The 13,279-nt window shown below is 36.8% G+C and overlaps 1 protein-coding gene across 1 annotated transcript in view; it reads left to right on the forward strand.

Annotated features, from left to right (window-relative positions):
• The window catches only part of STRN (striatin), a 105,281-nt gene that overhangs the window by 44,935 nt on the left and 47,067 nt on the right, over positions 1-13,279 (forward strand). The window contains exons 3-4 of the mRNA XM_068964919.1: positions 2,173-2,246; positions 10,053-10,131. Of these exons, the coding sequence (XP_068821020.1) occupies positions 2,173-2,246; positions 10,053-10,131 (153 nt within the window). The remainder of the gene's footprint in view (positions 1-2,172; positions 2,247-10,052; positions 10,132-13,279) is intronic.

Here is a 13,279-nt window from a genome sequence, read left to right on the forward strand (position 1 = left end):
TAAGAAAATTGTTAACAGTGAGATGAAGGGTTAAAACAATGGGAAATAATATAAGTGGAAAGGTATTTTAGCATATTGACTTCAGAAGAAATGTTACTAAGTTGAGTTCTGTGAGTAAATTGTTTTTCAGTGAATTTAACAGTTCAGTAAGGAGACCCTGATTAATGGGAACGCGGCTTGTAGCAAACACAGCAGTTCTTTATTTTTTTTGAAATGTTATTCATAGTGTTTTGTTACATACATTGTATAGAATATTTTCTGTTCCCTTTTCTTTAAGCTCTGTTGTAGTTTTTCCCAAGACCACTAGGATGCACTATAGTGCAGCATTTTGGGTTTGAAATTTTTTTCATATATCTATGTGTATATAAATATATACATATATAAAACAAAAATATGTAAGTTAACTCCATAAAACTTCATTACTACTTTTATTCTGTCTTCAGGCCAGTTACTTTTAATTGCTATGTTGACTTACAGGAGCTATTGTTACTTCATCTTATGGTAGATGAAGTACATTTCTGAAAAATCTGAAGATTGACCATTACATTTAAAAACCATAACACGCACATATAAAACACACAGAAATGTACGCACGCACATAGACACACACAGTATTTTGTGCTTTTTTTTTTTAACTTAAGTCTAAAGCTCAATCCCATACTTGAACACAAAGATGTTCTTTTTTCTTTTTAGTGGGTGTATATTATCAAAAAACTTTTCATATGTATGCAAAATATATAAAGATTAATATCAAATATACTAACTACCCACCACCTGCCTTAAGAAATAGAACATCAGTTATCTGTAATTTTCAGAGATTTTCTTAACATTCCCCTCTGTATAAAATTTTAGTTTTTTTTCTGCTATGACTGAAAAATAATTAATTCAAAATAGGGTGAAGAATTCCAATATTTTACACATTTGAGCAAATGATTTTCATTTTATTTATCCTTTTCTTGAAATATAAAAATTTTAAAGTAAATGCTCAGTTAGTCTTTTATAAAGAAAAAAATAACTTACAAATTTGGCTCTTTAGTTGCCCTTACGTGCATGAGTGCATGCTAACTCTGTTCCATTGTGTGTGCTAAGTCTCTTCCAACTGTTTGTGACCTTATGGACTGTAGCCCACCAGTCTCCTCTGTCCATAGGATTCTCCAGGCAAGGATACTAGAAGTGGGTTGTCATGCCCTCCTTCAGGGAATCTTCTTGACCCAGGGATCAAACCCAAGTCTGTTATGTCTCCTGCACTGGCAGTCATGTTCTTTACTATTGGCAACACATGGGAAGCCCTTATTCCTTCTTTATTATTTGGTTTTTCAAATTATTATTGTTGTTGCTTTTATCCCAGTCTTATTATATTGAATATTATAATAGCCTCAATATTTGGGGGAAGCAAGCAAGTAAAAATATACAACCTTAAATATGGTTCATTTTTAGTTTACCTTTTAATTTTGTACCTTACTTGGATTATTTTTCTCATCTTAGATGGTTCAGTCTGAGATGGTTAAATCAGATGAATCAGAGATGATAACATCTAGTTAACTTTTAAAAGAAAACATTCCTGTTCACAGTTCTTCCTGACTTCATCTTAAAAAGGCAAAAGATACCTTTACTGTTAAAAAGTATGTTTATTTCTTCTAGAATGTCTTATTCAACACTGATAATTCAAGCTGATTCCTCTTCCTTCTTTTGGATCGTTCACTCTAATGCATACTTGGCAAAGCATAATTGCCTGACAATGCAGCGTATTATGGGTGACCTTTTTTTCTTAAAGAAACAAAAGCTCAATTTTGAGAAAGATTAGTCTTTTTCAAGTTTATTCCACAGGCCAGACTTATCTATTGCTTTTGATAGAATTGTACTCTGGCGGTCCTCAAGAAAATCTGAATACTGCAGAAACTAGAATGTTACATGTTTCATTCATAATTATAGAAACAAGATCTATCATTCTCAGTGTTATTACTTTTTTGTTCTAACAGAGAGAGCTTGATGGTATAACAGCAAAATGATAATGGGAAGCACTTTTATATTAAGACTTTGATACTGTGGAAGGCTTTGAACAGTTAAAAGTTAGTCAGGACTGCTGCATACTGATGACTACTCCTATTACATATCTTAAGGTTCATTTAACTGTGTTTTAAGATGGTTTGTATTTTCTTATTTCTTTGTTAGAGCCAAATACCACAAGTTGAAATATGGGACAGAATTGAATCAGGGAGATATGAAGCCTCCAAGCTATGATTCTGGTAAGCTAATTTTAAAGGAAGTTTAAGTAATTAAAAAGAAATTAATATCCAGTATTTTGTAGCAACACTATTTATAACTGCAAGTTAATTTCTAATTATTTGCATATTAGTTATTTTTTCTGACCTGCTTATCTTTGGGCACTAATCTCTTAGTGTCACTTAGATCATTTTCCACCACCTTCCTTCCTTCCCCCTCATCCTCTTTCTTGCAGTCCCCCATTTTCTGCTTATGTTCTGCACTTACTGGAAGGATCAGAATTCATGGGGTAACATGCACCAACATAACTGTGTCTTGCTGGGTCCCCACAATTTTAATGGGAACTTTGAGATGTGTAATACAAAGTACATCATGCCCTTGAAATCCTGAGAGAAAGAGTATAAGCCGTGGAGGTAAGAGATTTTTTCTTTCAGTACAAGAGAATTACTCATCCTTTAAGTCTAATCCCTCAGTTTCAGGTGCAAAATTGTTTTGGACTTTTTTATCCACAGGACGTTCTGTAACCAGGACAGTGTTTTTAACAGCTGAAGCATTTATTATCTTTTTGTGTTATTTCTTCCTTTTTCTTTCTCCTGTCTTCCTCATCACCCCCATCGAACAACACAACAGTAGTACTTGTAAAGATATTAAGGAATATAATTGACTAATATATTAGTAGGTGTTAGGGAAAAGTTAGAAAAATTGTTGAAAAGCCATCACCACGTTTCAGATGAGTATGTTTTTGACATGATGTCGGCTTAAATTCCTGGATCAAACGTCTGATATAACTATCACATGCTGGGCTTTATATACAATAACTTTAATACTTAATGCAATTATTCAACACAAGTAATATTATTTTAATTTTACTTGTATGAAATTTAAACTCAGAGAAGGAGAGAAATTTCCCCAGGGGTTGCACAGCTATTAATGGGAATATAGATCTGAATGGGAATATGATCTTCTGACGCCAAAACTCAAATTCTCCCCATTTGACCACACCATTTCTATGTTTGACAGTGTCTGAAAGAACAGAATAATTCCTAATACACTGCCAATTTTGTAGTTCACTTTAATGTAGTAATGTTATTAACAAGTTCCCACAGCTGAATATTGAATCCTTGAGATTTAGAGCAATACCAATTGATCACTGACATTTTTTTGTCGTTTTTTGGTGATCAGATTTTCTCTCAGATCATGCTGTCAGCAGTAAGGAAAGATGGGTTCCGTTCAGTTCAGCCACTCAGTCGTGTCCGACTCTTTGCGATCCCATGGACCCAGGCTTCCTTATCCATCACCAACTCCCAGAGTTTACTCAAACTCAAGTCCATTGAGTTGGTGATTCCATCCAACCATCTCATCCTCTGTTGTCCCCTTCTCCCGCCTTCAATCTTTCCCAGCATCAGGGTCTTTTCCAGTGAGTCGGTTCTTCACATCAGGTGGCCAAAGTATTGGAGTTTCAGCTTCAGTATCAGTCCTTTCAGTGAATATTCAGGACTGATTTCCTTTAGGATGGACTGGTTGGATCTCCTTGCAGTCTAAGGGACTCTCAAGAGTCTTCTCCAGTAACAGTTCAAAGGCATCAATTCTTCAGTGCTCAGCCTTCTTTATGGTCCAACTCTCACATCCATACATGACTACTGGAAAGATGGGTTAGAGAGGAGAAAAATGGAAATGGGGAGACGGGTTAGAGGACTTTACAACCTCCTGGGCGAATGAGGAAGTTTACCTTGACAAGTGTACCAACAATGGAGTTGAAGAGAAGTGGGTGTGTTCAGGAAATACTTAGGAAGTAAAATCTGCAGGATATTAGTTCTTGTTTAGATGGAGGGTTTTTTTAAACAAGGGAGATGCAAAGATAACTCCCACACTTCTAGTATAAAAACCTAGACCAAAACTGTGTTTGGAAGATGCTGGGTACACCTTTGGATTTATTTGTTAGGCCATCAAATGAAAATAGCTGGTATACAGTTGGGCAGGTGAGTCTGGAGCTCCAGCCAAATATAGGGGTTTAATATGTAGATTTCAGAGCATAAGCAGTACTGATGACACTCAACACCAGTGGGATGGAAGGGATCTTACGCAGAGTAAGAAGAGGACCTAAATGGAGCCTTAAGGAATGGTGGCATTTAGAAAACTGGTAGAACAGTAGAAACTTGGAAAGGAAACTGATGAGGATTATTTTACTAGGATGTGGAAAATCAGGAGAGTGGAAATCAAGAGAAGAGAGGATTTCCGGAAGGAGGGATCCTTCAGTATTACAGATTAATGCCTTGGGGTCCGAAGAGTGTCTCTGGGATTTAGTGACACACAGATCACTGGAAACTTTATTGAGAACAGCCTTGGGAGAGAGTTGAGAGCAGAAATGGAGACCATATATGGAAAGTAAAGACTAAGTGTGTTAAACTTTTAGGAAGCTGAGGTTGTGGAGGTGAAGGCGAGGTATAAGTAGAAATGGCCAAAGGGACCAGTGGGGTCAATGAAGAGACAGAGTGTGTGTTTGTTTGTATCTGTGTGTGTGTGTGAGAGAGAGAGAGAGAGAGAGAGAGAGAGAGTGATATGTTGCTTAGAGGAGGAACTAATAAAAGGGAGAGAGAATAGTGATACTTAAAATGTGAAAGTATCTGAAGAAATAATAGAAATTCTGATCATAGCTGGAGAATAGCAGGAGAAGCATGCATGTCTTTTATCGTTACCAAGAGAGAATGTAGGAAGTTAGGTGATGGGTCCATAGGTTTGGGTTTTGGTCTAGTGGTGGGTATTTAACATAATAGCTGTATGTATGAGACAGGATTACCTGCTAAAAATGCATCAGAGGTTTAAGGAAAGTGGAGAAGGTTTAAAATAATAATCAACAGGACAAGCTTATTAAGAAATAGTAGGATTGAGAAAAGCTAAGGATTCGATTGAGTTGTATCATCAGAGTTTATATAGAAGTGCTGCTCTGCACAATTGGCAGCCTAGGTAAAAGATAATATAAGAATGAAAATAGTGAACAGCTGGATTCAGGGAGGGATAAAGGGACAAGAAAATTGGAGACATTATCAAACGAATGATTGAATTGATAGACCCTGAACTAAGACTGGTGAGGAAAGAAAGTGAAGACAGAAGGAAGCTAATGGATCAAAGCAAGTGGATAGGCTACAATCTAGGGCAGATCAGCAAACTCTTTTGTAAAGGACCAGATAGTAATATGTAGGCCATTTGTTCCCTGTTGCAACTACTCAACGCGGCTGTTGTAACTTGAAGGCAGCCACAACACATAAATGAATAAGTGTGGCAGGCTGGGTTTGAAAAGTGAAAGTGAAGTAGCTCAGTCGTGTCCAACTCTTCGGGACCCCATGGACTGTAACCTACCATGCTCCTCTGTCCATGGGATTTTCCAGGCAAGAGTATTGGAGTGGGTTGCCATTTCCTTCTCCAGGGGATCTTCCCAACCCAGGGATCAAACCCTGGTCTCCCACACTGCAGACAGACGCTTTACCGTCTGAGCCACCAGGGAAGCCCAAACAGGCTGGGTTTGATCTGCAGGCTAATGTTTGCTGACCCCTGATCTAAGGTCCCACCTAAAGTCAAGTACCTAGTGAATTGGAAGTATTTAGCCTGAAGGATATGCTCAGAAAGTGAGTTTGCATCAGTGACAGTTCTTCATAATGACAAGGTCTAAGGCATGACAGCTAAGAGAGGGTGGTGGTTGTGCAGAAGCTGGAGTGAACCACCCACATGAATATTAACTTCAGTCAAGATGATGTAAAAGTTTAGTTGCAGAGGAATGTACCTGACTTAAAGCATTACCAAGGGGTTTGTAAATTAAGTGATAAGAACAGTGACTAGGAGAAGGTATAGAAGGTGGAGTATCCAAATTAAAGAAAAGAAGCAGGGATTTTTCCTTCTTCGTTATTTTATCCATTTATTGTATTTTCCTAAAATTGACAATCCAGATGTTTTCTGAAATATTCTTCACAAAAAATTAGTTTCCTCTCTTTTTTTTCTATTTTGTTCCACTTGCAAACCCTTAACGTTTCTATTTCATAACTTACGTTATGTTAAAATCTGTTTATTTTTCATACGTCAGTTTCTTCTGCTTAATATTAAAAGCCAGACACTTATTTAAAATAGAATGTCTTTATCCAAAGTAACAAATTCTGCCTTCTAACTGAGATGTTCAGACCTTTCACTGGCTTCCCAGGTGGCTCAGTGTAAAGAATCCACTTGCCAATGCAGGAGATATGGGTTCAATCCCTGGGTTGACCCAGGTTGAACCTACATTATTATTTTTGTTTCAGCAATTCTCTTTGAAAGAGATTTAAATAACGTAAAAAACCTAGATATCCAGTGCTCATCTTTCCTTCGTGTGCATCCATATCTTCCGGTACAGTTTTCCTTCTGTCTTGAGGACTTTTGACACATGTGCTGCTGATAATGCCTTCTTTCAGCTTTTGTGTGTCTGAAAGTCTTTATGTTGTTGCTTTTATCGTTTCTGATGTGGTATCTTCTGTCATCCATACATTTCTCTGTGTATTTATTGTTGTTCAGTCCCTCAGTTGTGTCTGATTCTTTGCGACCCCATGGACAGCAGCACGCCAGGCTTCCCTGTCCTTCACTGTCACCCAGAATTTGCTCAAACCCATGTCCATTGAGTTGGTGATGCCGTCCAACCATCCATCCTCTGCTGCCCCCCTCTCCTATGTATATGTGACCTTTTTTTCTGTCTGCTTTTAAGATTTGTCTCTTTCTCCTTGGTTTTAAGCAATTTTATCATGATGTGCCTTGGTATAGTTACCTTCTCTCCTCTCCCCAGTGTTTCTTGTGCTTGGAATTTGTTGGGTTTCTTGGATCTATGGGTTTATAGTTTTCATGAGATTTGGAACTTCTCAGCCGTTATATCTTCATTTTTCTTTCGGTTCCTCCCCCTTATGCTACGATCAGAAAACTGTCAGGGCAATAAACTGGAACAATCATAGGGCTCACCTGTTTGCTTCCTTTTTCTCAGAATTGCTATCCTTCGTTGTCTGATGTTCAGTGTCTTTACCATTGTATGCTCTATTTTGTTTTATAGTTGCTTCAGGCAGGAGGGTAACTTGGGTCCTTGTTACTCCAACTTGACTGGAAATGTCAGTCAGATACTTTTAATATTACTCAGAAATTGAATTCCTACCCACTTTAAAATCCTCACTTTTATATAATGTCACTTTTTGAACTTGATAAGGTAAGAATGAATCTGATAGTTGATGAGTACTTCACTAACCATTGAGAGAACTAAATGTTTAGCCTTGATAAGGAAGTGTCAGGAAAATCAAGTCCACATGTGACCCAGTCAGGTTTTTTTTTTAAAACAGAGAAAGGAAAATTCACTTCTGAGAAATTTATTGAAAATCAATATTTCTGTCTTTATATTGAAACTTATTGCTCTATAGACAGCTATACCATTGATTATCTGCGTCAGTGGAAGATAGATTTGGTAATGTTGAATAAAGAGCCTGTCTTACGTTTGTTTGGTTAAGGTCTTGATCACAGACATGGTCTTAGATCATTAATTCATACATTAATCTAATAAAAGAACTAAGGTAAGCAGTTTCCTCAAATCCATTGCCAAGGAGATAAGGACTGTTCAAGCTCTGTAGGTCTTTGACACTCTTCATTCCTACTGAGTGTTGTGACTGGTTATATTATATACTGGTGATTATATATATAAGGTTTCATATATTCCCTTGTAGTCATCTGGAGCCTAGTCATGATCCAGTGTGGAATGATATAATAAGGAGCAGTTCATAACCTTGCTGTTTTTGTCATAGAGCTGGGTTAACAAGATAGTCCTTTCTTTTTTTCTTTAAAGTATATTAGTTTCAGGTATACAACATAGTGGTTTGATATTTTAAAATATTATAAAATGACCACTCAGATCCGATTTTATTGCAATACAAGAATGTAGTTTTTAAAAGAGAGTAAGGATGCATTCTTATTTGATTTGGCTTTATTAAGGTATAATTTATTTACAGTAAAATTCACCTTTCTAGCTACCAAAGTAGACAAAGGCAGTTGAGTGTATCTGAAGATGGTATAGAAAGGATTTAGGCATATTTTGATGGGAAATTAGATGATCTCCAAAGTTCTTTCGCATCTGAAATTTTTGGTCTTTTGAAATGCCAGTATAGATATTCTTACTTGGCAAGTACAGGCTACTCACTTGACCTAAGAAGTGGAAGAACATATTATGTTATATACACAGTTTCTGAATGTGTGGGTCAGTGCAAACGATGTATTATTTTTCCTTACTATTTAGACATTGTTTTTCTTTCCTTTTTTCTTTTTCAAGTAAATGCTCTTTGAAGTCATCCCAAAGTAACCTTCCTTTGTGAGTTAATCTCCACCCAACACCCCCTCTCCCCCCGCCTTTCCTGCTCTCTCTCTGGTATGTCACAGAACTTGGTCTGGTTATTTTAAGAGAATAATGAAAATGCAAGATCTAATTCTTATTTTAATTTATATGTTTCTGTAATTTCTTACCATTGTAATGATAGCATGTGGAGAAAAACATGTGAGCTCTGGAGTCACACAGTCATGATTTCAACACTCACAGCTGTATTTCTAACTTAGAAACCTTACAATTAATCTACAAAACATCTCTCTCATCTTTAAAATGGGGATGGTAGTAATACCTGTCTTTGGAGGGTGTCAAGATTAAAAGAATAGTGTGTATGTTTTTAGCACAGTATCTGGAACACATTAAATGTTTTATATCAAATATCATAAAAGAAAATTTCCCAATCTCTCTTATAGCTCCACTTGAATAAAAATCTTATGAAGACCACAGTTTCTTATAGTTTGATCAAGGGCTAATGGAGAGTGTGAACTTTTTTTTATGTTTTTAAAGTTGAGCTATCCTGTAGTTTGGAAATTCTTTAGTCCAGACTTATCAAGGAGAAGGCTGTTTTTATTTTATCTTCTTCTTGAAAGATTTGGCTTCTACCATATGATGAATTTTAAGCTCTATGGGACCTAGGAAGTTTCCATCTAAAGAATGTCTTAAGAAAAGAATGCTTGAGGTTTTCATTTAATAACTAGTGAAGGAAATAGGTTTGGTTTGGGAATATTTTTTATCTATCTGTTCTTCACCAGACAAGCTTTTTTTCCCCTTCCTTCTAAACGGTCATTCCAGGGCACTTAGTTCTCATTCTGATGTGGTGCTTCATAATACTTTTATGTAATTCCTGTGTGACTTCATTTGTCCTAGAGGAAAGTTCTCAGGTTACCTAAAAAGTGGGGAAAAGGTCTTTATTTTTAGTTCTGAAACTCTCAGGGAAATCTAGTAGCAATAATGAATTTATTTTAGAGTTTCCTTATAGAAATTAAGGGGTTTCCCAGGTGGCACCAGTGGTAAAAAACAAAAACAAACAAAGAAAAACACCCCACCTCCCAGTGCAGGAGACTGAGACACAGGTTCAATCCCTGGGTTGGGAAGATCCCTGGAGGAGGGCATGGCAATTCACTCCAGTATTCTTGCCTGGAGAATCTCATGGACAGAGGAGCCCGGCAGTCTGCGGTACAGAGTCAGACATGACTGAAGCAACTTAGCACACATGCACATAGAAATTAAACTTAAAACTTAAATGGTCCTAAAATGCACCTGGAAAATTGCATGGACAGAGGAGTCTGGCAGGCTACGGTTCATGGGATTGGGAAGAGTTGGGATGACTGAGCACAGCACGCACTCAAAACATACTTTACAGTGCAGTGTTCTTAATCTTATAAATTTTTATTGGATATTTTTAATGAGATGTCCCCTAATGTATATTACATCAGTTTTTTTATGTTTTAATGTTTTCCAGATGAAGGTAATGAAACAGAGGTACAGCCACAACAAAACAGCCAGTTAATGTGGAAGCAAGGTCGGCAACTACTCAGACAGTAAGTATCTCGTGAAAGTATCTGCTATGAAAAAACTTCATCGAATTACTATTCCTTTTTCATATTCAAACACGTTTTCCCCTATGGAGGAATTTATTTTTAATAATTATTAACTAGGATTATCAAGAATAGATTTGCTTTCCGTAGCAAATAATCCATAGATTAGCTTTATCTATCCATAGATTAGCTTTATCAAAAAGTACAGTTAAGAGCTTCTAATTTATTATATGCTTAAATGTATAGTCTGAAGAATTCTGTACCCTTAAAGTTACTGTTTTCTTTCCACTTTTTATACATGAATATACATATGCTTTAATATGAGTCTACTCATGATATCTTTATGTTATGTTTTTAAACTTTATTTTAAGTAGATGGAAGAACTTACTGGATTTCCCAAATTTGTATATATTATGCTAACATATAGTCTCCCTATAAAATGTGAATTTGAGAGTATAAAGAGGGACCAAAGCTGGGTTGAGATTCAGATGTCAAGCAGTGGGGCTAGACCTGCTCATCAGCTCAGTGCCTAACCCTTGCATGTTATATTTGAAATTGATATTTTGATTTGTGTCTCAGTAAAATGAGATTTGCTACCTGGTTTATTCTTTTGGGTTTGCTTGTGAATAGTCTAAACCTGTTGTTTCCAAAGTGGATTGCATGCCAGTCATTTCTTTTGATAATGGTGAGAGGATATTAAAGTTTCTCCTTACCTCTATTTTTTTATCTCCTCAAAGTTAGAAGAAAATGAGACTTCATTAGTATTTAATAAGTAGGCTTTCACTTTGGTCTTAATAGTGGTTTGTGCATTTTCCTTTTATAAATAAATAAGTGTTCTTAAAGTGCTTATTTTGTTCTTCTTCTTTTGTTTTTAATGACAGTGGTTATGATAGCAATCCAAGAAGTATTTTTAGAAGACTCACCTGCCTCTCAGAGGTGACATTTTATTAGGTTCATGCAGGCCTAATTGTGGTCTCAGATCATGAATTTTAAATCATTATAACTAGACTCAAACATATCTTTATTAATAAAAATAGGAACCATTAAAATCAACACATTTTTACCAATGAAAAACAAGATTGTTTATTGTAGCATAAAAATCCATGCCTCGAGATTTGATGCACTCTTGGAAAACATTTTCTGTCTCGCTGCTTGAGGAAGCATTTCCCCTACAAAAAGTTGTTGAGTTGCTTGAAGAAGTGGTAGTTGGTTGGCGAGAGGTCAGATGAATATGGCCAGTTGTCCTATAAAATCCACTTTTCATTGCATATCACAATCCGATCAAGCAATGGTTTGTTGTTGTTTCATAGAATAAGAGATGATGACACTTCAAAATGACAGTTTTTTTTTTCTTTTTCTGTTCTGAGGCACCCATTTATCAAGGTTTTTCACCTTTCCAATTTGCTTCAAATGCCGAATGACCATAGAATGGTTGATGCTGAGTTCTTTGGCAACTTCTCCTGTCGTTGTAAGAGGATCAGCTTTGATGGTTGGTCTCAGTTGGTTGTTGTTAACTTCTGATGGCCGGCCACTATGCTCCTCATCTTCAAAGCTCTCCTCTCCTTTGCAAAACTTCTTGAACCACCATTGCACTGTACATTTGTTAGCAGTTTCCTGGGCCAGATGCATTGTTGATGTTGTGAGTTGTCTCTGCTGCTTTACAACCCATTTTGAACTTAAAAAAATTGCTTGAATTTGCTTTTTGTCTAACATCATTTCCATAGTCTAAAATACATATAAAATAAGCAGCAAGTACCAAGTCATTAAAGCAAAAAAACATAAAGTGTGAAATGCACATTAAAACGATGTATAACATAGCCACATTTACTTAAGAATATATTCCTGTATCAAATGGCAAAGTTCAACGATGCAAAACCACAATTACTTTTGCACCAACCTAAATATTAGTGGAAAATTCTGAAAGAGATGGGAATACCAGACCACCTGACCTGCCTCTTGAGAAACCTATATGCAGGTCAGGAAGCAACAGTTAGAACTGGACATGGAACAACACTGGTTCCAAATAGGAAAAGGAGTTCATCAAGGCTGTATATTGTCATCCTGCTTATTTAACTTATATGCAGAGTACATCATGAGAAATGCTGGACTGGAGGAAGCACAAGCTGGAATCAAGATTGTTGGGAGAAATATCAATAACCTCAGATATGCAGATGACACCACCCTATGGCAGAAAGTGAAGAGGAACTCAAAGCCTCTTGATGAAAGTAAAAGAGGAGAGTGAAAAAGTTGGCTTAAAGCTCAACATTCAGAAAACGAAGATCATGGCATCTCGTCCCATCACTTCATGGGAAATAGATGGTGAAACAGTGGAAACAGTGTCAGACTGATTTTTTTGGGCTCCAAAATCACTGCAGATAGTGACTGCAGCTATGAAATTAAAAGACCCTTACTCCTTGGAAGGAAAGTTATGACTAACCTAGATAGCATATTAAAAAGCAGAGACATTACTTTGCCAACAAAGGTCTGTCTAGTCAAGGCTGTGGTTTTTCCAGTGGTCATGTATGGATGTGAGAGTTGGACTGTGAAGAAAGCTGAGCACCGAAGAATTGATGCTTTTGAACTGTGGTGTTGGAGGAGACTCTTGAGAGTCCCTTGGACTGCAAGGAGATCCAACCAGTCCATTCTCAAGGAGATCAGTCCTGGGATTTCTTTGGAAGGAATGATGCTAAAGCTGAAACGCCAGTACTTTGGCCACCTCATGCGAAGAGTTGACTCATTGGAAAAGACTGTGATGCTGGGAGGGATTGGGGGCAGGAGGAGAAGGGGATGACAGAGGATGAGATGGCTGGATGGCATCACCAACTTGATGGACGTGAGTTAAGTGAACTCTAGGAGTTGGTGATGGACAGGGATGCCTGGCGTGCTGCAATTCATGGGGTTGCAAAGAGTCGGACACGACTGAGCAACTGAACTGAACTGAAATATTAATGAATAAGGAAGTAGCTATTTAGTAAAACCAGTCTATTTATGGAATGAGAGTTTTTGAAACAGTATTTGTAATGTGATTTTGTTCCTAAAGTGAGTTATGTATCAAATATTACTTGTTAAAAATAGAAAACATAATTCTTTTGTATTGGTTTGTAAGAATCAACTGATTACTAATTTTAATCAAAACCTTTCTATAGATACT

The sequence above is a fragment of the Capricornis sumatraensis genome, chromosome 1 (assembly GCF_032405125.1).
Source record: "Capricornis sumatraensis isolate serow.1 chromosome 1, serow.2, whole genome shotgun sequence".
Taxonomy (NCBI): domain Eukaryota; kingdom Metazoa; phylum Chordata; class Mammalia; order Artiodactyla; family Bovidae; genus Capricornis; species Capricornis sumatraensis.